This window comes from Pelobates fuscus, chromosome 3 (assembly GCF_036172605.1).
Source record: "Pelobates fuscus isolate aPelFus1 chromosome 3, aPelFus1.pri, whole genome shotgun sequence".
Lineage (NCBI taxonomy): Eukaryota > Metazoa > Chordata > Amphibia > Anura > Pelobatidae > Pelobates > Pelobates fuscus.
Genome location: NC_086319.1, coordinates 224,132,165 through 224,155,775, shown reverse-complemented (window position 1 = coordinate 224,155,775; position 23,611 = coordinate 224,132,165). Strand labels below are relative to the sequence as shown.

At 45.0% G+C, this 23,611-nt stretch overlaps 1 protein-coding gene across 1 annotated transcript in view; it reads right to left on the bottom strand.

Annotated features, from left to right (window-relative positions):
• Window positions 1-23,611, bottom strand: part of FBXL13 (F-box and leucine rich repeat protein 13) — a 263,465-nt gene that overhangs the window by 187,825 nt on the left and 52,029 nt on the right. Inside the window, exon 7 of the mRNA XM_063448155.1 lies at window positions 11,862-11,966. Coding sequence (XP_063304225.1) covers window positions 11,862-11,966 — 105 coding nt within the window. The remainder of the gene's footprint in view (window positions 1-11,861; window positions 11,967-23,611) is intronic.

Here is a 23,611-nt window from a genome sequence, read left to right as displayed (position 1 = left end):
TTAAATTAAAATAAATGAGTTTTGGCAATCATAATGTACAGATAATGAATGCAGCTTAAGAAAGGTAATTCCAATAAATGAATGTATTTGTCCTGATTACAGAGTACAATATATGTCTAGGATTTCAGTTTATTTTTTGTAGTAAAATATAATTTCAATGTGGAGCAATTTTAGAATTTGGCATGTGTGTCTTGTAAGTTTAATAGCCATTACAAAAAGCAAAAGTGTCAGACAAAAGTATACAGAAAAGTCTAAAAGTAGACATCACAGGCTATTTACCTAAGGGTATTTTAACACTTTTTAGGTAGCCATTTACTTTCAATCTCTGTTAAATTGAGTAGAAAAAATGTGGGGGATTTTCTCCAGGGTATGTTATATGGTCTATATTGTGCCTAAATAGGCTGTCATTTTTTTCACCAGTTTATGTGAAAGATCATAATAAAAAAAATGTTTAGCATTTTTTGTATACAAATTAATGTTTTGCCTGGCAAATTACAAATCTGACATATGCCACTATGATCAAAAACCCCAAATTATGCTCAGCAAATTCTTCGGACTAAAACAATACCCTAAATTTATGCATTTGTCACTATCTTGTGAAGTTACTGTGCCATATAAGAGACCTGATTATTTCCGTTTTTAGAGTTAGAATTTTAGACTAGATGGATTTGATGGACAAATATCTTATTTTGGGGCATTGTAGCAGTTTGACGACTCAAACTCATAAATGTTTACCATTTCAGAAAGTAGACACCATGGGGTATGTCATATTGTATATTATGAGCCTTACTGTACAGATATTCTATCACTTATTTATTTTAAAGTGTATGGTATTATTTTATTTTCTCATTTTTTTACAAGCACATTGCAATTTAAAGGAACACTGAAGGGTCAGGAACACAAGCATGTATTCATAACCCTATAGTGTTAAAAAAACACCACCTAGCCCCCCTGATCCCACTTGCCCCCTAAATATAGTAAAATCTTACATTTATTCCAGTCTGCTGGTGCTGGCTCTGCCCCTTATCTGTTTCCTTGGCTGACATCATCAGAAGTGGTGATCTCAGCCAATCACAATGCTTTCCCATAGGAAAGTATTGGCTTGGCTTAGACTGTTAAAGGACCACTCTAGGCACCCAGACCACTTCAGCTTAATGAAGTGGTCTGGGTGCCAGGTCCAGCTAGGGTTAACCCATTTTTTTATAAACATAGCAGTTTCAGAGAAACTGCTATGTTTATTAATGGGTTAAGCCTTCCCCCAAATCCTCTAGTGGCTGTCTCATTGACTTGCATGATTCTCAATGTGAAAATCACAGTGAGAGCACGCAAGCGTCCATAGGAAAGCATTGTAAATGCTTTCCTATGCGACCGGCTGAATGCGCGCGCAGAACGGAGGAGGATCGGAGGCAGAGATCTCCCCGCCCAGCGCTGGAAAAAGGTAAGTTTTACCCCTTTTCCCCTTTCCAGAGCCGGGCGGGAGGGGGACCTTGAGGGTGGGGGCACCCTCAGGGCACTCTAGTGCCAGGAAAACGAGTATGTTTTCCTGGCACTAGAGTGGTCCTTTAAGGAGGCAGATCAGGGGCAGAGCCAGCACAAGCCAAACACAGCCCTGGCCAATCAGCAACTCCTCATAGAGATGCATTGAATTTTAGAAAGCTAAAGGAGTATCAGAAGAGTAAACAATTTATGAGCAAAAAAATTCCAAATGCTAATGAAAAAGACACAGAGGCTTCTTACAGAGTGAGTTACCGCATAACACTTGGATAAGCACACACAATTGGGGAATCACTAATAAAACCATGTGCAAAAGAAATAGTGTCATGTATTTTAAGTGAGAAGTAAAGTAAAAAATTTAAGCTGTGCCACTTTCCAACAACACAGTTTTGCACCGTATTCATGATCTTGCTAATGACATCCATACTGAACTAATTTCTCGACCGCATCAATGTGATGGGTACTCACTGCAATTAGACACGTCCACAGATGTTGCAGGACTTTCAATTTTGTTGGTTTTTGTTAGATACAATTTTGGCAAACCGATTGAAGAAGACTTGCTTCTGTGTGAAACTTTAAAAACTCATACCACTGGTGAGAACATATTTAACTATCCAGAAGTTCATGAACACACACAGTATAAATTGGGATAAATGTGTAGATGTGTGCAGTGATGGTGCCAAAGCAATGGTTAGGAAAGTGGCAGGCGCAGTGACACGAATAAGAAATGTAGCAAAAAACAGCACCAGTTCTCACTGTGTTCTTCAGACATGCATTAGTAGCTAAAATATTTCAATCTCACTTTAAACTGTGCTATACGACTCGGTCCAGATGATTAATTTTATAAAAAGTCGACCATTACAGTCAGGAATTTTTAAAATTATATTTGAGGATATGGGTAGTCACCTCATCTGTTGAGCAAAATAATTTGAACTCTTTTCCAACACTTAAAGGACCACTATAGTGCCAGGAAAACATACTCGTTTTCCTGGCACTCTGGTGCCCTGAGGGTGCCCCCGCCCTCAGGGTCCCACTCCCGTGGTGCTGTAGGGGGAGGAAGGGGTCAATCCCTTACCTTTTGTCCAGCGCCGGGCTCCCTCGGCGCTGGGACTCTCCTCCCTCTTCTTCCGTCACCGGCTGAATGCGAATGCGTGGCAAGAGCTGCGCGCGCATTCAGCCAGTCTCAAAGGAAATCATTCTTAATGCTTTCCTATGGACGCGGGCGTCTTCTCACTAGAAAATCACAGTGAGAAGCGCGGAAGCGCCTCTAGCGGCTGTCAATGAGACAGCCACTAGAGGCTGGATTAACCCTAAAGTAAACATAGCAGTTTCTCTGAAACTGCTATGTTTACTGCAAAAAGGGTTAACCCTAGATGGACCTGGCACCCAGACCACTTCATTAAGCTGAAGTGGTCAGGGTGCCTATAGTGGTCCTTTAAGGATTTTCTTGAAGAATCAGAAATTGAACTTGAAGATAAAATTCGCAATGAAATTGTAGATCATCTTTGTCATTTAATCACATCTATTAATCAGTAATTTCCATTCTTGAATGAAAACAATAATGAGTGGGATTGAAATCCATTCATGAAAGACAAGCCAGCCAATTTTTCTGATGAGATTTTGAGAATCTGATCGATATAATTTCTGACAGTCAACTAAGCCAAAAATTTAAAGAAGTTTCAATCATTTTTGGGGTGATTTACGCAAAGAATACCCAGAATTGTCCAAGCGGGCAATCAAAGTTCTGTTGCCATTCACCAGCACATTCTTATGTGGATTCTCGCTTTACTCTGCAACAAAAACAAAGTATCGAACTCGACTTGACGCAACTGCAGACATGCGAATACAATTGTCAACAATTAAACCAGATATAAAAATAATTTGCCAGCAAAAGAGAACATTACACTCTGCTCATTGAAAGGTTTGTGCTGCGATACTCTACGGTACACATTTTTTGGGGATTCCAAAGTTTTGTTATACTATGTCAAAGGGTTCCAAGGGAAAGATTAAGTGGGAAACCCTGCAGTATGCATATTTGCAAAGGGAATTCTAAGGTAAAATAGCAGTTGCCACCATCTAGTGGCTATTTTTTAACATAACCTTGATATACATCCCTATTATACTGAAATTGCAGTACCATTACATTGTGATAGGAGTGTTACATGCAGCTCATCTGTCAGTGTGGGGTCACCAATTCTGGGCCCAGCTGACAGAGTGGAGCCCAAGGTATTTAGTGAAACCTCGGGTTCCATTGTTACCAGCAAGAAACAGTCTCTGCTGGTAAAATACTGCATGGTAAAATTATTTTGTCATGGATCCTTAACCCCTTAACACCGCAGCCAAATGTACAAGTTGTGAACGAAACAAAACGTAAACAAAACCTGGCATTTGCGCTATATGTCTGTCCAACCGTAATTCACCTCTTTCATATTAAATGCACCCCCCCTTATTATATATCATTTTATTCAGGGGAAACAGGGCTTTCATTTAATATCAAATATTTAGCTATGAAACATAATTTAATATGAAAAAATGGGACAAAATAAGATTTTTTTTTATTTTTTTAGTTCTACATGACATTTTAACTGTCAATGTCATAATACTGTTTGCTTTTACTGCAATAAAATACACATATTTGTATTCAGCAAAGTCTCACGTGTAAAACAGTACCCCCTATGTACAGGTTTTATGGTGTTTTGGGAAGTTACAGGGTCAAATATAGCGTGTTACATTTGAAATTGAAATTCGCCAGATTGGTTACGTTGCCTTTGAGACTGTATAGTAGCCCAGGAAATAAATTTACACCCATAATGGCATACCATTTGCAATAGTAGACGACCCAAGGTATTGCAAATAAGCGATGTCCAGTCTTTTTTAGTAGCCATTTGGTCACAAACACTGGCCAAAGTTAGCGTTCGTATTTGTTTGTGTGTGAAAAATGCAAAAAACGCCAATTTTGGCCAGTGTTTGTGACTAAGTGGCTACTAAAAAAGACTGGACATACCCCATTTGCAATACCTTTGGTTGTCTACTATTGCAAATGGTATGCCATCATAGGGGTAATTTTCATTCTTGGGCTATCATAGGGTCATAAAGGCAACGTAAGCAATCTGGCGAATTTTAATGTGAAAAAAATTAAACACAAGCCTTATATTTGACGCTGTAATTTTTGAAAACACCATAAAACCTGTACATGAGAGGTACTGTTGTACTCAGGAGACTTCGCTGAACACAAATATTTGTGTTTCAAAACAGTAAAAAGTATTGCAGCAATAATATCGTCCCTGTAAGTGCTGTTTGTGCGTGAAAAATGCAAAAAACGTCACTTTTACTGGCGATATCATGGTTGTAATACATTTTACTGTTTTGAAACACTAATATTTGTGTTCAGCGAAGTCTCCCGAGTAAAACAGTACCCCCCATGTACAGGTTTTATGGTGTCTTGGAAAGTTATAGGGTTAAATATAGTGCTAGCAAATTAAATTCCCTATACTTTCGGCATGGGTGGTCAGGCAGGTCCCGCTAATTGTAATTAATTAGGATACCTAATTATGTAAAATTATTACATAAATATATGTGTAGAATTAATATATGTATATATATATACACACATGTGTATATATACGTATATATATATATATTTTTTTTAATATTTTTATTTATATATAGGTATATATAGTGATATATACGTATATATTTATGTATATAGATATATATATTATTTTGTTCTACGTGTATTTTGATATAAATATATATATATATTAATATCACAATACAGTTAGAACGAAATAAAACACATCTATATATTTTTTTATATTTTATTTTTAATTATTTATTTTATTTTATTTTTTTACGTATTTACATATTTATTTTTTTATATTATTTATAAATATATATAACAATAATTATATATATATTTAATCAGTATCAGTCTACGTGTAATTTGATATTTATATATATATAATTATATATATATTAATATTAAAATACACCTAGACGGTGTATGTGTGTGTATGTATATGTGTATATATATATATATACTTAGATCATATATATATAATATATATATATATATGATCTAAGTATAAATTTTTTTTTTTTACACTTTTAACATTATTTTTATTTGATTTTCAGCCAGCAGGGGGACCAACTGTCATTACAGTTGGTCCCCCTGCTGGCAATGCCTGAGCCAGCTATCCCGGCCATGTGATTGTGAGGTCCTCGCAAGGACCTCACTCTCACATGACCGGGAGGCACCGGAGGAGGAAGATGTGCCGCGGGGGGGCTCCCTGGGAGTCCCCCCAACCGCGATCGCCGGCGTGGGACCGCCGGCGACCGGGTAAGTTACTAAAAACCGGAGGGCGTACTATTACGTCCGGCGGCGTTTAGAGCCGCTTTTAAAAGGACGTAATAGTACGCCCTCCGGACTTAAGGGGTTAAATGAACACTATAGTCCCCTAAACAACTTTAGGTTAATGAAGCAGTTTTTGTTTATAGATCGTGCCTCCAAAGTTTCACTGTTCAATTCATTGCCATCTAGGAGTTAAATCATGTGTGTTTCTATTTATGCAGCCCTAGTCACACCTCCCCTGGCTGTGACTGACACAGCCTGCATGAAAACAAAATGTCTCTGTAAATTGAGCTTTAATTACATACAAAAGTCTCCTGTATGGTATAGCAAGCTATTAACAGAGCAGGAGATAAGAAATTCTAAATTAAACATAGTTTGCAATAAAGGAAGTGTAAACATTAGACGACTCTATACAGGAAGTATTTAGGAAGGCTGTGTAAGTCACATAAAGGGAGGTGTGACTGTAGCTGCATAAATAAAGTGATTTAAATTGCAGAGAATTAAGCAGTAAGACTGCAGGGGCATGATCTATACACCAAACATTATTCATTAAGCTAAAGTTGTGTTGGTGACTATAGTCTCCTTTTAAGGGAAGGACAACCAGGACGGCATAATTCTAAAATTGGCCCTAAAGGGGTTTAATAAAACAATGAAAATCCCCCTGTGTTAAACTTTTTTAACGTGATGCTCTGTCTTCTTTTACATTTATATTACAGATTTAGCAAATGGCATCACAATTCAGTTCAATTCAGGCACAGTCAGGGCAAACATTGCAAATGAGGAGGAGAAACAGACACATTGTTTAATTTCTCCTCTACTCTGTATGCTTTTCCTATGCTTATTGCAAAGTGCAAAAGACAGAACTATCTCTACATTTAATTTTTATCTTTCTAATATCACAAATGTGTATTTGTTAACTATGCAGGTATAAGAAGCATAATATTAAAAAATCTGGGAAGTGTCCCTTTCCTTTTTTAATAAAACACAAATAAACTGAACACTCGCCTTTAAGCTGGTCCTAAATCCTATATCCATCATTAAAGGACCACTCTAGGCACCCAGACCACTTCAGCTTAATGAAGTGGTCTGGGTGCCAGGTCCAGCTAGGGTTAACTAATTGTTTTATAAACATAGCAGTTTCAGAGAAACTGCTATGTTTATCAATTAGTTAAGCCTTCCCCTATTTCCTCTAGTGGCTGTCTCACTGACAGCCGCTAGAGGCGCTTGCGTGATTCTCACTGTGAAAATCACAGTGAGAGCACGCAAGCGTCCATAGGAAAGCATTATGAATGCTTTCCTATGTGACCGGCTGAATGCGCGCGCAGCTCTTGCCGCGCGTGCGCATTCAGCCGACGGGGAGGAACGGAGGCGGAGAGGAGGAGGAGAGCTCCCCGCCCAGCGCTGGAAAAAGGTAAGTTTTTACCCCTTTCCCCTTTCCAGAGCCGGGCGGGAGGGGGTCCCTGAGGGTGGGGGCACCCTCAGGGCACTCTAGTGCCAGGAAAACGAGTATGCTTTCCTGGCACTAGAGTGGTCCTTTAAACATCAGCTGCTTTTTAGTCTTTATTCGTACTTAAGCCCATTAGACAGTAATAGAATAAAGGTCTGTGGCTGTTTTTACTACGCAGTCAAGTTTTACAGAGGTAGTGTATTACCGCTACAAGAATTTAAACATTTCAGCTTCTGTTAGGCCACAGTGGCTTAAACACACATATCTTGAATCACTTATGACTCAGTGGAAACACTTATTGATTATCATCGTACTGTTTACCAGCGCTGCCCAAAAGGTAGATCCCCAGATGTTGTAAAACTGCAACTCCAATGATGCTTAGCATGTCTTTAGCATGCCTTGAATTACAAAACATCATGGAATCTGTAGTTTTAAAACATCTGGGGATCTACCTTTTGGCACCCCCAGTATTACACCAAAGTCCAAGAAAAGGCCTGCGTCCACTAAACAACACAATGGAACAAAACTGTAGTGCATTAGGGACTGGAGAGTCTACATAACTCATAGGCATAATACATAAGATGGAAAGAAGTCTGGGGACACATAGGATCCAAAAGGTGCAGACTTTATATAGAGTGGATGCAAGGTTTTGGCTCCCAATTTGAGCCTTCCTGAATTCACAATCTCCTCACAAATTAGTACATATGTATACAGAACTAAAAACAATAATGCATTAACTAATTTAATAAATAATTAATAAATTAATACTACATTTTAGGAGAGTGGCCCATTCATATATTATACAGGGTACATCTGCAGTAAATAAGCTATGGACGGTTACTAGTGATGTCGCGATCATAAAATTTTCCGTTCACGAACGGCTAACGCGGACTTCCGCAAATGTTCGCGAACGGGCTACTTCCCGGCAGGAGTTCCGTTACCCTCCCCCCCCTCAGACCGGTGGGGGTTATCCCGGTCCACCCCTGAGAGGCTGTCTGGAGCTAATGGACGCACAGAGCACAGCCGCCCAGGCTGACATACTCATCTGCGACTCTCCCAATATGGCGGCAGCCGCGTGTCCTCCTGGTACCAGCAAAGCATGGCAGGATATTGAGTCTAAGCTGGACAGACTCTTTAATCAATTTTGGAAGCAAATCACAAGCAGGAAGCCCCAACAAGCTCCACCACAGCCTCAACAAGCTCCACCACAGCTAAGCGAAGCAGTCCCCATTAAAATCCACCAATGCAAAAGGCGTCGAAGACGGGACCGGAGGCACAAACAGAAATGCAGAACCTGCCCCACGTCAAGCACTCACCTCCACCTTAAGCCACCACAATCCTGCACCAGACGTGAAGCACCACCGGGACAGATCCGACCACCCGACAAAACAAGCTTCCACCACCTCAAGCCGCGAACCCGGCACTCAGCCAGAGACTTGCCTTTGTTGTTCCAGGTATCAGGGACTCCCAGGGTCTGCACCTGGCGCCCAGAAGGGATCGGATGAGCACAAGCAGTAAACAGCAGCCTGCCAAGCATGTCCCACTATAGCCGATTCTCCACACCATGCCTTTGATCACATGAACTGCTCTCTGCACATTAACTAATCATAAAGTAGCAAGCGTTTAAACATGTCATTATTTCACCTCCTAAAGAGTTTATTGTCGTAGTTCCTTACATGCCTTTACCTTAACCGTTTATGTATTATGTTATTCACTAGTTTCATCTCATGGGGCGACTCACACTTGATTTATAACTAGTGGTGGAGCTGCTGATATAAATACACAGTTGATAACGTGCAACAGAGGCGGCTCTAGACTTTATGAGGCCTTAGGCGAAACTCAAACATGAGGCCCCACTGACAAAAAAGTGTCACATATACACATTGATGCACAGTTTACCTGTGTATGTGCCTGAGAGTGTGTCTGACAGAGAGTATCCTTGTGTGTGAGAATGTATTTCTCTGTGAGCATGTTTGCGTTTTGTCTGAGACTGAAGTGTGTTGTGTGTATGGCGGGTGATGGTGTGAGGGGGGTGATGGTGAGAGGGAAAGGGGGGTGATGGTGAGAGGGAGAGCGGGGTGATGGTGAGAGGGAGAGCGGGGGTGATGTGAGAAGGAGGGGGGTTGATGTGAGTGTGAGAGGGGGTTGATGTGAGAGTGAGGGGGGGTTGATGTGAGAGTGAGGGGGGGTGGATGTGAGAGTGAGGGGGGGTGATGTGAGAGTGAGGGGGTGATGTGAGAGTGAAGGGGGTGATGTGAGAGTGAAGGGGGTGATGTGAGAGTGAAGGGGGTGATGTGAGAGTGAGGGGGGGTGATGTGAGAGTGAGGGGGGTGATGTGAGAGTGAGGGGGGGTGATGTGATGTGAGAAGGAGGGGGGTGATGTGAGAAGGAGGGGGGTTGAGGGTGAGGGTGGTGAGGGGGTGAGGCTGAGGGTGGTGAGGGGGTGAGGCATGAGGCTGAGGGTGGTGAGGGGTGAGGCTGAGGGGGGTGATGCTGAGGATGGTGAGGGGGTGATGTTGCGGGTGGTTAGGGAGGGTGATGCTGAGGGTGGTGAGGGAGGGTGATGCTGAGGGTGGTGGGGTGGTGAGGCTGAGGGTGGTGGGGGTGGTGAGGCTGAGGGTGGTGGTGAGGCTGAGGGTGCTGAGCCTTAGGTTGGTGCGGGGTGCTGAGGCTGAGGGTGGTGGGGGGTGGTGAGGCTGGTGGGGTGGTGAGGCTGAGGGTGGTGAGGGTGGTGATGCTGAGGGTGGTGAGGGAGGGTGATGCTGAGGGTGGTGAGGGAGGGTGATGCTGAGGGTGGTGGGGTGGTGAGGCTGAGGGTGGTGGAGGTGGTGAGGCTGAGGGTGGTGGTGAGGCTGAGGGTGCTGAGCCTTAGGTTGGTGTGGGGTGCTGAGGCTGAGGGTGGTGGGGGGTGGTGAGGCTGGTGGGGTGGTGAGGCTGAGGGTGGTGAGGGGGTGAGGCTGAGGGTGGTGAGGCTGAGGGTATTGGGGAGGGTGGGGAGGCTGAGGGTGGTGGGGGTGGTGAGGCTGAGGGTGGTGGGGGTGCTGAGGCTGAGGGTTGTGGGGTGCTGAGGGTGGTGGGGAGGGTGGTGAGGCTGAGGGTGGTGGGAGGGTGGTGAGGCTGAGGGTGGTGGGGAGGGTGGTGAGGCTGAGGGTGGTGAGGCTGAAAGTGGTGGGGAGGGTGGTGAGGCTGAAGATGGTAGGGAGGGTGGTGAGGCTGAGGGTGGTAGAGAGGCTGAGGTGGTGGGGAGGCTGAAGGTGGTAGGGAGGGTGAGGGTGGTGGGGGTGGTGAGGCTGAGGGTGGTGGGGGGTGCTGAGGCTGAGGGTGGTGGTGGGGTGCTGAGGGTGGTGGGGAGGGTGGTGAGGCATTGGATTGGCTAAATTGACAAGGGGCGGGTCCAAACAAAGGGGTGGTGAGGCTGAGGGTTGTGGGGAGGGTGGTGAGGCTGAAGGTGGTAGGGAGGCTGAGGGTGGTGAGGCTGAGGGTGGTGAGGCTGAGGGTGGTAGGGAGGCTGAGGGTGGTGGGGAGGGTGGGGAGGCTGAGTGTGGTAGGGATGGTGATGAGGCTGAGGCTGGTGGGGAGGGTGGTGAGGCTGGCTGAGGGTGGTAGGGAGGGTGATGAGGCGGAGTGTGGTGGGGGGTGAGAGAGCCTACCTTTAGTCCCTGGTGGTCCAGTGGGCTCCCTGGTGGTCCAGTGGCCACTGCTCCCACCGTCTGCAGCTCTGCAGAGCTGCAGACCATGTAATCTCGCAAGACCATCAGAGCGTTGCCGTGGTAACCCGCAGAAACGCTCTGATTGGCCAGTTTTCACAAGACACAAGGTCTGCAGCTCTGCTCACTGCGGAGCTGCAGACCGGTGTCTGCAGTGGCTGGCCGGGCAGCCAGGAGGGGCCTCGCACCCGGCGGCATACCGGGCAAGCCGCCGGGCCCCCTCCTGGTGTCAGGTCCTCGGCCAGTGACCGAGGACCTGACACAGTCTGCCCACAGGTGGTTTAGGCGGCCGCGAGGCCCCAGCCAGTGCGAGGCCTTAAGCAGCTGCCTAAACCGCCTAATTAGAGAGCCGCCTCTGACGTGCAAGCTACACCCTAAACATGACAGCCATCTTTCACAACAATGTACTGCTATATACTCATACCCTCAGTGCAACTAGCCATGATATACGCACGTTCAGCCTAGCATGCTCAAATATAACACACTTCTGTCTAAAAAAAAAAAAAATACAAAAAAAGAATGCAGCTTCAGAATTAATCTAAATTGTATGCTGTCTAGGAGGTGGGAGGGTCTAGGAGGGAGGGTCTGCTGCTGATTGGCTAGAATGTGTCTGCTGACTGTGAGGTACAGGGTCAAAGTTTACTCAATGATGACGAATAGGGGGCGGACCGAACATCGCATATGTTCGCCATCCGTGGCGAACGCGAACACGCTATGTTCGCCAGGAACTATTCGCCAGCGAACCGTTCGGGACATCACTAATGGTTACTTCTGTCAATCCCAGCCAGACGTGGAATTTGATTGGAATAAAAGTTCATAACATCAACAAGGTCTACATTGGGTTAAGAGAATGCATAACTACCTTCAGAGCAACCTTGAGTGGTAACTGTGATACATCATCTTCACTGTCTTTTAATGTAGAAGAGTTTAAATTCTGATAATCATCCATGTCGCCTTTTTCTAAACGCTGAAAAAAAAAAAAAAGAATGTATCCATAGATCTGCATTAAAAAAGTATTTTAAATTTTATTTTTAGCAATGATTTAAAGGAACACTATGGGGTCAGGAACACAAACATGTATTACTGGCCCTATAGTGTTAAACCCACCATTTAGGTGGCTTGCCCCCTTTTAGCCCCCTTACAAGTTAATAAAACTCACCTTATTTCCAGTGCTGCGCTGGTCCGCCAGCGCTGGCCCCGCACCCCGCCCCCTTGGTGACATCATCAGAATTGACAATTCCCATAGGGAAGCATTGGATTGGCTAAATTGACAAGGGGCGGGGCCAAACAAAGTTTTGGCCAATCAGCAACTCCTCATAGAGATGCATTGAATTAATGCATCTCTATGAGGAAATTTCAGCGTCCCCATGCAGAGCATGGAGATGCTGAATGGCACTGCTGCCTACTGTGCAGCACTGAGCCAGGAAGCACCTCCACTGGCCACTTGGAGGTGTCCCTAGGAGCAATGTAAATACTGGCTTTTCTATGAAAAGGCAGTGTTTGCATTAAAATGCCTGAAGGCAATGATTATACTTACCAGAACAACTACAATAAGCTGTAGTTGTTCTGGTGACTATAGTGTCCCTTAATACTTTGGAAAATGCATACTCTTATTCACAGGTTGAATGTTCCATAAACTAGTCATTATCCACCGCCCAAGCTGGAATAAACAACAGACAAGTAACATATCAAGTTATTTTTCATTCCCTGGCCATACTTGCAAATGAACTCTTAAAGGGACACCACAAACACCACAACAACGTATGCTCTTTGCATATGTTGTAGTACAAGGAGTTCCTGTTACGCATTGCTATAATGGTTGCTGATAACTGCAGCAATTTTCAAACAATGTAGATACATCAGATGCTATACTTAATTATTTGCCAAAATGTTGTGCATATGCATATGGAGAGAGAGAAAAAAATCAGGTTAAATAAAATATAGGTAGATTAAATAAAATATTGGTGTGTTAAGGGAGCACTACAGGGTCAGGAACACAAACATGTATTCCTGACCCCATAGGGTTAAAATCTAGCCCCCCTGTTCCCCTCATGCCTCCATAAATATAGTAAATATCTTACTTGTATTAAAGCCTGCAGCTGCTTGTTTGTCCCTGTTTCCTTTAGACCTGCCCACTGCCTGATGACATCATCAGAAGTGGTGGCCTGATCCAATCATAGTGCTTCCCCATAGGATTGGCTGAGGCTGACAAAGAGGCAGATCAGGGGCAGAGCCAGCACAATTCAAAAACAGCCCTGGCCAATCAGCATCTCCTTATAGAGATGAATTGAATCAATGAATCTCTATGAGGAAAGTTCTGTGTCTGCATGCAGAGGGAGCAGACACTGAATGTTTGGATGCATTTTAGGCAGCCATGACCCAGGAAGGATCTCTAACAGCTATCTGAGGAGTGGCCAGTGAAGTTATCATTAGGCTGTAATGTAAACACTGCATTTTCTCTAAAAAGACAGTGTTTACAGCAAAAAGCCTGAAGGTAATGATTCTACTCACCAGAACAAATTCAATAAGCTGTAGTTGTTCTGGTGACTATAGTGTCCCTTTAAATAAAATATATTGGGGTCAGCCTAAGGTTTTTTTTCTTTTTGTTAAATTGACTAGATTTCTAAAGGCTCATCTGGTTGTTTATAGATATTTTAATAGGCATTACAGAATCTCAATTGGTTACCCCACTCCCTTTCTCGTATGCCTTTATTTGGCATTTCAGACAACCCTGTTTTTAAAAGTTGTACTGTAAATGACCAGAAGTCGTGTGATGATTTGGCTGTCCTCCACCAATATTTCTATTACTTAGCAGCACATTTTTTTTAACGATAAGGCAGACACACAGCAAAACCAGAGTTCGCTGGGCAAATTTAGACATCACCCCACGCTCAGTGCTACTGGAAAACACCTAGATTTTATAGTTGTCTCTCACCTAGAGATAACTCCTTTACACAACATTTTGGATGGATTGAAACCCATGCATTAATCTCCATTCCGTCATTGTCTGCTGGGAAATATGTAGTTTTCTTTTAAGACAGGCTCCGTATGCCACACACATGAAATTTCTTCCAATTACATCATATGGCTTGTAGATAGCATAGCTCTTTTTTACCATCTTTATTTAGTAAAGCCAGGGCTGGCGCGTCCATAAGGCGGCCCAGGCAGCCGCCTTAGGGCGCCAGAGCAGGGAGGCGCAGATTTGTGAACATGGACACGTGATGACGTGAAGTGCGTGACCCGACGTGCGCACACACCAGAAGACAGGGTTGACGGGGGTTGACGGGCTGGCAGAGGAATAGCTACCACGAAGTAGTGGCGTCTGAACAGAGAGGAGCTTGGAGAACGGAAAGACAATAGCCCTAATACTGGCGCACTGAAGACTCGAGGTGGCAGACTGGAGATTTTTTTTTGTTTTGTTATTACAAACTCTACCCACTGGTTCAAGGGGAGAAAAAGAAAAGGTTTAATAAACCGCATAAATTACACGAGCGGAAAACTCTAAAGTTTTGTCTATAAATAATAACGAGAAGAGAAAGAGAAAATAGGAAAACAAAGGGGAAGCAATAAGAGCAAGATACAAGAAAGAGAAAAAAGAGGAAGAAAGGAGAAAGAAAAAAAGGGGGGGGGAGGGGTCGGTGAACTAAGTAGTGGAAAAGGCTACGGTAAAAATCCCCTCGCCCCCAAAAAAAGAACTAAAAAAAGATAACAAACAAGACAAACAAATGTCTGCCTTTTTCACCGCTCAAAATAAACAGGGAGAAGAAAATTATTTTGCAGAAGAATCCCTTGTGGAAGACAGAAGAAATTCCATGTCTAACCTTCAAGATTTTATTAAAACAAACTTGGAAAACTAAACGTAGACATTTAAAAGAGAGCTAGACAACAGTACAAGCCAATTAAAACAGCAAATAGAAGAACTTGGTACGAAAATAATTAAAATAGAGGAAAATCAAGAAAGAATAGCATCTCATTATAAAGTCGTTTCTGAGGAGCAGGAAAAAATAAAGACGGATCTGAATCATTAAGAAATGCGACTAAATCAATTGGAGGATAGACAACAGATGAAAAATCTAAGAATAAAAAATATTCCTGAGGACATCACTTATGAAAGAATAAAATAATTTCTAATTGAACTGTTTGTAACGTTAAACATACAACTCCCAAATCAAGAAAAGATGATAGAGAACACATACTGGGGAGAAAACCGCAAAACATCCCGGAATCATGTCCTAGAGATACGGTGGTCTCCCTATATTCACTCCATACTAAACAACAAATTATTCATGCAAGCAGAAATATGAAAATAACAGAAGAAAGATTTAAAGACATTTCAATCTATCAAGACCTCTCAAGAACTACAAGAATGTGGAGAAACAAATTTGCCACAGGACTGATGCCACTCAAGAAAAATAACATAAGATACCGATGGGGCCCTAATAGATCCATAACAGTTTACTGTAAAAATACAAAGAAATTGTTTATGGACGCAAAAGAACTAGAGGAATGGACAACAGAACCATTAAACTGAAAGAAGAAATTAATAAGAGGACATTATATGAAGACCTGAAGAGGAAACGAAAGAAAAGCTAAAAAAAGTTTTGGATTTTTTTTTGTTTGTTTGTGTGAAGTGGCACTAAACACTAAATAGCGATTTAACCAAGACACAAAATTAACTATGACAATACTACTAAGAAGAAACATAGTGGAATATGATAAAGAACTTTTCTATTATATATATTTATTATTATGTTTTAATATATGGCATTAAAATAGTGATTTTTGTCCAATTCACAACGTAATGTAAGATAAGCACTAGTTGAAGGAAAGGTATAGTAGATATATATATCGATAAATACGTATTTTTCACATGAAATAAAGTGATACAAAAGAAAAGGGAATAGAACAATAATATAACAGTATATGCAGTTTTGGCAGTGAAATTTTAATAAATTGGGGAAAGGAAGGGAAGAAAAAATAGATGAGCACAGTGGGGAAAAGAGAAGAGAAAGAATAACTGCACAGTATGACAAGCAAAGAACACAAAATACTAAGGGTATTATATAATAACAGTGGATGTAAGATAATTCATATGTTAGAAGTGTGGTTTATATTCACTTGGTAAACCTATAGTTTATGTAGTAGTTTAAGTTGTAATTTTTATCGTGACATTCCTCTTCATGTTCTATGCTGGATAGATTGTGTCCTGAACTCACATAATTGTAGATATTGGTGTCCTTCAGATAAGGTTTTGAACAAACAATAATACAATAGGGAATTTTATGTATAGAAATCGCTGGTCAAGATTAACCCTTTAAATACCCCTGCTTGGAGGTCATTTAGTAGATCTTAGGGGTAATTATGTTAAGGAATACATTCAGACGGGACTGCAATCCACCTCTCATGTAGGTAAGAATGTGTGGTGTTCTCCTGGTCTTAAAGTAGAATCTATATGTACTGCTTATGTGGGGAATGCCGAGACTGGTACAAGGAGTAAATAACTAGCATATAACTCTGAAGTGCATCTCTATGAATATACAGGGTTTAAATACCCCATTTAAAAGAAAACTTTTATATGAATTACTCAGAAAGGACCAGATAGACATAGCAATGATTCAAGAAACTCACTGGAAAAGGGAGGAGGAGATCAGATGGAAATATGAGGGGTATGAGGTAGCCGCACATGGGGTACGAATTTCCCCAATATTAAAAAACATTACGAAGCTAGCATAATATACCTCACTCAGATAGTAACTAAAAAAGAAGTACGTGAAGCAGGATGATTCATTCTGAAACTCAAGCATTAAATAAGAAAGATATAAAAAAAACTAATATGGCAGAATAAAAGACCCTTGGCAATGAAAAAATATATATATAATTTTAACCCATATTTGCTCTTCTTAGTATAAAATAAGAAAAAATATAAAAAAACATCCTGGAATCTTTAATAGATGATTTAAAATTAGGTCTATGGAGAGAAAAAAAACATTATTCCCCTTTCCTCTGCCCCCCTTCCCCTTCCCCAGCCCCTATCCCCCCTTCCTCTGCTCGTGTTCCCCCTCTCTCTGCTCGTGTTCCCCCTTCCTCTGCCCCTGTTCCCCCTTTCTCTGCCCCTGTTCCCCCTTTCTCTGCCCCCCCCCTCCTAAGCCCTGTCCACCTTCCTCAACCCCTGTCCCTCTTCCTCAGCCCTGGTCCTCTTATTCAACCCCTGTCCCTCTTCCTCTGCCCCGGTCCCCCTTCATCTGCCCCGTCCCCTATTCAGCTCCTGTCTCTCTTCCAGAGCCCCTGTCCCCCTCCTCTGTCCCTGTCTCCCCTTCCTCAGCCCGTGTGTCCCTTCCTCAACTTCTGTGCCCCTTCCCCAGCCCCCTTTCCCACCCCTGTCCCTCTTCCTCAGCCTCTGTCTCACTTACTCAGCCTTGGTCCACTTATTCAGCCCCTGTACTACTCAGCCTTGGTCCACTTCCTCTGCCCCTGTTCCCCCTTCCTCAGCTCTGTCCCAGCTTCCTCAGCACTTTTAGTTTTTTTTTTGTTTTTTGTTTTTAAATCAAAAGGTTTTTTTCAGCCCCTTTCTACAGCCCCTGCCCCCACCATACTCCCCCCTGCCCCCACCATACTCCCCCTGCCCCCACCATACTCCCCCTGCCCCCACCATACTCCCCCTGCCCCCACTATACTCCCCCTACCCCCACCACACTCCCCCTGCCCCCACTATACTCCTCCTGACCCCACCATACTCCCCCTGCCCCCACTATACTCCTCCTGCCCCCACTATACTCCTCCTGCCCCCACTATACTCCTCCTGCCCCCACCATACTATCCCTGCCCCCACCATACTATCCCTGCCCCCACCTTACTATCCCTGCCCCCACTATACTCCCCCTGCCCCCACTATACTGCCCCTGCCCCCACTATACGGCCCCTGCCCCCACTATACGGCCCCTGCCCCCACTATACGGCCCCTGACCCCACTATACGGCCCCTGACCCCACTATACGGCCCCTGACCCCACTATACGGCCCCTGCCCCCACCATACTATCCCTGCCCCCACCATACTCCCCCTGCCCCAACCATACTCCCCCTGCCCCAACCATACTCCCCCTGCCCCCACCATACTCCCCCTGCCCCACCATACTACCCCTGCCCCCACCATACTCCCCCTGCCCCCACCATTCTCCCCCTGCCCCCACCATACTCCCCTTGCCCCCACCATACTCCCCCTGCCCCCACCATATGGCCCCTGCCCCCACCATACGGCCACTGCCCCCACTATACGGCCCCTGCCCCCACTATACGGCCCCTGCCCCCACTATACGGCCCCTGCCCCCACCATACTATCCCTGCCCCCACCATACTCCCCCTGCCCCCACCATACTCCCCCTGCCCCCACCATACTATCCCTGCCCCCACCATACTCCCCCTGCCCCCACCATACTATCCCTGCCCCCACCATACTCCCCCTGCCCCCACCATACTCCCCCTGCCCCCACCATACTCCCCCTGCCCCCACCATACTCCCCCTGCCCCCACCATACTCCCCCTGCCCCCACCATACGGCCCCTGCCCCCACCATACGGCCCCTGCCCCCACCATACGGCCCCTGCCCCCACTATACGGCCCCTGCCCCCACTATACGGCCCCTGCCCCCACTATACGGCCCCTGCCCCCACTATACGGCCCCTGCCCCCACCATATGGCCCCTGCCCCCACCATACTCCCCCTGCCCCCACCATACTCCCCCTGCCCCCACCATACTCCCCCTGCCCCCACCATACTCCCCCTGCCCCCACCATACTCCCCCTGCCCCCACCATACTCCCCCTGCCCCCGCCATACTATCCCTGCCCCCACCATACTATCCCTGCCCCCACCATACTATCCCTGCCCCCGCCATACTATCCCTGCCCCCACCATACTATCCCTGCCCCCACCATACTATCCCTGCCCCCACCATACTATCCCTGCCCCCACCATACTATCTCTGCCCCCACCATACTCCCCCTGCCCCCACCATACTCCCCCTGCCCCCACTATACTCCCCCTGCCCCACTATACTCCCCTGCCACCTCTATAGCCCCTACCCCCACCATACTACCCCTGCCACCTCTACAGCCCCTGCCCCCTCTACAGCCCTTGCCCCTCCAAACTGCCCCACCATACTACTCTTGCCCCCTTTACAGACCCTCAATAGCCCCTGCCCCACCATAGTGCCCCTGCCCCCTCTACTGCCCCATGTGCCCCTCTACAGCACTTCTATTTCCCTCTATAGCCCCTGCCCCCACCATACTGCCCCCTCTATAGCCCCCGCCCCTCTATGTCCCTCTATAGCCCCTGCCCCACCATACTGCCCCTGCCCCCTCTACAGCACCTCTATGCTCCTGCCCCACTATACTGCCCCTGCCCCCTCTATAGCCCCTGACCCACCATACTACCCCTGCCCCTCTACAGCCCCTGCCCCACCAAACTGCCCCACCATACTACCCCTGCCCCTTAACAGCCCCTCTATAGCCCCTGCCCCTTAACAGTCCCTCTATAGCCTCTGTCCCCACTCTACTGCCCCATGTGCCCCTCTCCAGCACTTCTATTTCCCTCTATAGACCCTGCCCCCACCATACTGCCCATGTCCCCTCTACATCCCTCTATAGCCCCTGCCCCACCATACTGCCCCATGTGCCCCTCTACAGCACCTCTATAGCCCCTGCCCCCACCATACTGACCCTGTCCTCCTCTACTGCCCCCTGTGGCACCTCTATTTCCCTCCATAACCCCTGCCCCACCATACTGCCCCTCTACAGCTCCTCTATTTCCCTCTACAGCCCCTGCCCTGTCTACAGCCCCTCTTTCCCTCTAAAGCCTCTGCCCCACCATACTGCCTATGCGCCCCCTATACAGCCCATGCCCCCCTCTACAGCCCCTGTCCCCACTATACTGCCCATGCCCCCCCTATTGCTTTTGTGCCCCCCTCTTTATCCCCTGTGCCTCCTCTATTTCCCTCTACAGCCCCTGCCCCCTGCCTCTGCCCCCCTTTCACATGCCTCTACTGCCCCGTCTCCCCCCTCTACTTCCTCTACCCGCCTCAACAGCCCCTGTCCCCCCTCTACTTCCCATTTATCCCCTACCATACTGTCCCTGTGACACCACTTTATTGCCTCAGTGTCCCTCGTTACAGCCTGTGCCCACACCATACTGCCCCTGTTTCCCACCATACTGCCCGTTTCCAACCATATTGCCCCTTTGCTCCCACCACAGCCCCTATACTCCCTTCTACAGCCTCTAACTCCCTTACTTCACATCCCTTCCACTCCCTTTTACCCCATAACTCCAGTACAGCCCCTATTCCCTTAGTACAGTCCTTACCCCCACTACAGCCCCTCTCCCCCAATTGCTGCCCATATCCCCCAAACTACAGCCCCTGTTCCCACTTGCAGCCATCAACCTACTTCAGTCCCTAACCCCCTACTACAGCCCCAATTCCCCACTACATTTCCTAAGCCCCCAATTACAGCCCCTAACTCTCAACTACAGCCCCTGTACCCCTACTACAGCCCTTAACTCCTTAATTAGAGCCCCTATTACCCCACTAAAACTCACTACCACCCCCACCCCCCCCCCCCCCCCCCACCCAAGATTAGGTTCTGGATCTGCCCCTGCTCTGTATGACTATGTCTGTCTGTGTATGAAAGTGTATGTATGTATGTCTGTGTCTGTATGTCTCTATATGACTGTGTCTGTGTGTTTCTGAATGTCACTGTATGCCTGTCTCTGTATGACCGTATCCATATGTCTTTGTATGCCTTGTTCTGTATATGTTTGTGTGACTGTCTGTGTATATATGTCCCTGCATGCCTGTGTAAGTATGTCTCTGCATGCCTGTATGCCTTGTTCTGTATGCCTGCATCTTCATGTCTCTGAATGTCTGTGTTTGTATAACTGTGTCTTTATTTATCTATATGCCAGTGTCTGCATGTCTCTGTGTGTGTGTCTGTATGACTGTATGTCTGTGTACCTGTATGTGTTGATTGCATGTCTGTGTGCCTGTATGGCTGTGTTTGTTTGATTGTGTGCCTGCATATTTCTGTGACTATGTGCCTGTATGTGTGTGTAGCTATATATCTATGTCTATATGGCTTGGGAGGGAAAAGTTACACAAAGGAGCCTGAGGGGAAGAGGGACACACAAAAAACAGGCTGAAGGGAGAGACCCACAGAAAAGGGCTGTGGGAAAGAAAGACACACAAAGGGGCTGGGGGGGAAAGGAGATACACATGGGGGTGTAAGAGACATACAAGGGGGTGTAAGACACACTAATGGGGGGTACAATACACTACATGGGGATTTCAAAAGGCTGGATATGAGACACCGCTAAAGATACATCTTATTCGTGTGGGGGGGCGGCAAAATTCATCTTCGCCTGTGTAGCCAAAAATCCTTGCACCGGCCCTGTATATATCCATGTCTACATTGCATGGAAAAAGACACAAAATGCACTGAGGGGAGAGAGCCACAGAAAGACGCTGGGGGGGAAGAAAGAGACACACAAAAAGAATGGGGCGGGAGAGACACACAAAGTGGCTGGGGAAAGATACACAAGGGGGGTTATAAGAGACACACAAGAGGGTGTAAGACATAGTAAAGGGGGGATAAAATACACTAAATAGGATACGAAAATCAAAAGGGGGGTTACAAGACACACTGATGAAGATGCATTTTTTTTTTTAAGCTGGGGAGGGCGGCAAAATGCATCTTTGTCTGTGTAGCCAAAAATCCTTGCACCGGCCCTGAGTAAAACATTTTCATAAGTTTAAAGAACAGTAAAAATGCATGAGCAAAGAACATAAGCACATGGAAACATGAGGTATTGTGATAATCATGGTATAAGGAAAACAAGTAGGCAAGGTGCATAAGAATCCAGGAATGTCAGACAATGGACAATGGTAATAATGTGTAAAAAAAATCGTTAATAAGTAGCAAAGAATTGGAATACCCAAAGAGAACGTTTTTGAAGGAATATAAACATTTTGAATGTTTTGTTTAAGCTCAGATTAAATGATAGAAGTAGACAGCCACTTCAGGGACTTATGGGTGGCTGGGCATGAGCTTTTGGTCACCTAACTGATGCTGGACGTCCTCATGTTATGCATGAGGACATCCAGCATTACTGGAAACCCCATGGAAAAGCATAATACAATGGGTGCGGAGGGGGGGGAGTCCTAATGCGAGTGTGGCGGATGCCGTGTATGCGCATTAGCCCCTCCCTCTGCCTGCTCACGTAAACAAGGGAGGAGCAGAGGTGGAGCCTGAACAGGTAAGTGACAGGGTATTTATCCCCCTTCTGCACCATGGGGGGCGAGGTGCGAGGGAGAAAGCACTGTAGGGAACTATAGTGCCAGACAAACAACTGTTTCCTGACACTATAGTTTCCCTATAACTGCATCCAGCAGTGTCAATTTTGTTCACGAGGAAGTGCCTCTAGTGGCTGTATGATTGACTGATAGCCACTAGAGGCACTATCACTGACAAATGTAAATATTGCTGTTTCTGACAAAACAGAACGCTAACATTTGCCAAAATGGAGGGACTGGATCTAGGCACCAATACTACTACACTAGGCTGTAGTGGTTTTATGTCTCTCTCTCTTTTTTTTTTATGTGTTACCGACAAAAAAAGAAAAATTTTAAGATGTTACAGATTATGTTGATATATTGAACCTCAAAATATTATCTGAGAACAAAGGTATTATTATAGAGACAAATTAATCGCGATGTAGAAAACCATTCTGCTGTAACTTCTTATGATGAAAAAACTGGATTAGGTTCTGAAATAAAACATGCTGTACAAAAATGACTTCATAAAGCCTGTTTCAGATTATTACACCATTCTGTTTTCTTGTTACTTAAACTGCAGTTCTGAAGCATGTTCATTTGGACTTTTTGTGCCAAAGGTTCTTTGCAGTATAACATGTTATTCTAAATGAATCAATTTGTTCTGACTGCTTGTATAAACTAAAATCTATTTATAGAACACATGGTCTAAGGGACAAATTATTTTAACTCCCATACGACAACTCGAGATGATGTTGGCATCATTGATAGCTTTTAGAAGTGGTATCAATGTTAGCTTCTATGTGTACCAAAAAATTGCGTCAACAACAAACAGATATGTGCAGGGAAATACAGGGGATAAAAAGGCACTGCTAGGGATCAATAGATATTAAAAAAACAATGTTTAACTCTGCACAGATTTTTGTGTTTTCTTTGGTATTTTTGAATTTGGAACTAATTTGTCCATATCCTGCCCACTAATTTTGAGTCAGGAGGAGAGGAGTTGGATACTATGAATCACCATACTATTAACTCCTTTAATGACAGATCCTCATTTTGCTTGTTTGGTTCTTTAAAAAAAAGAAGTGTCTGTTACCTTCAGGGATTTCTGCATATTTTGTAAATACCCCTGAAAGTGACCTGCCTGCTTGGTGTGCAGTGGCCTGGGGTGTGAAGTAAACAGCAGGTATACTTACCGCTCTCTATTACAGGCACCGCCATCTCCTTTCCAAGGTTCAACTTCAGCTCCTGGAACTTTATCTACTAGCAGGGATATTCATTAAAATTGAGAATTG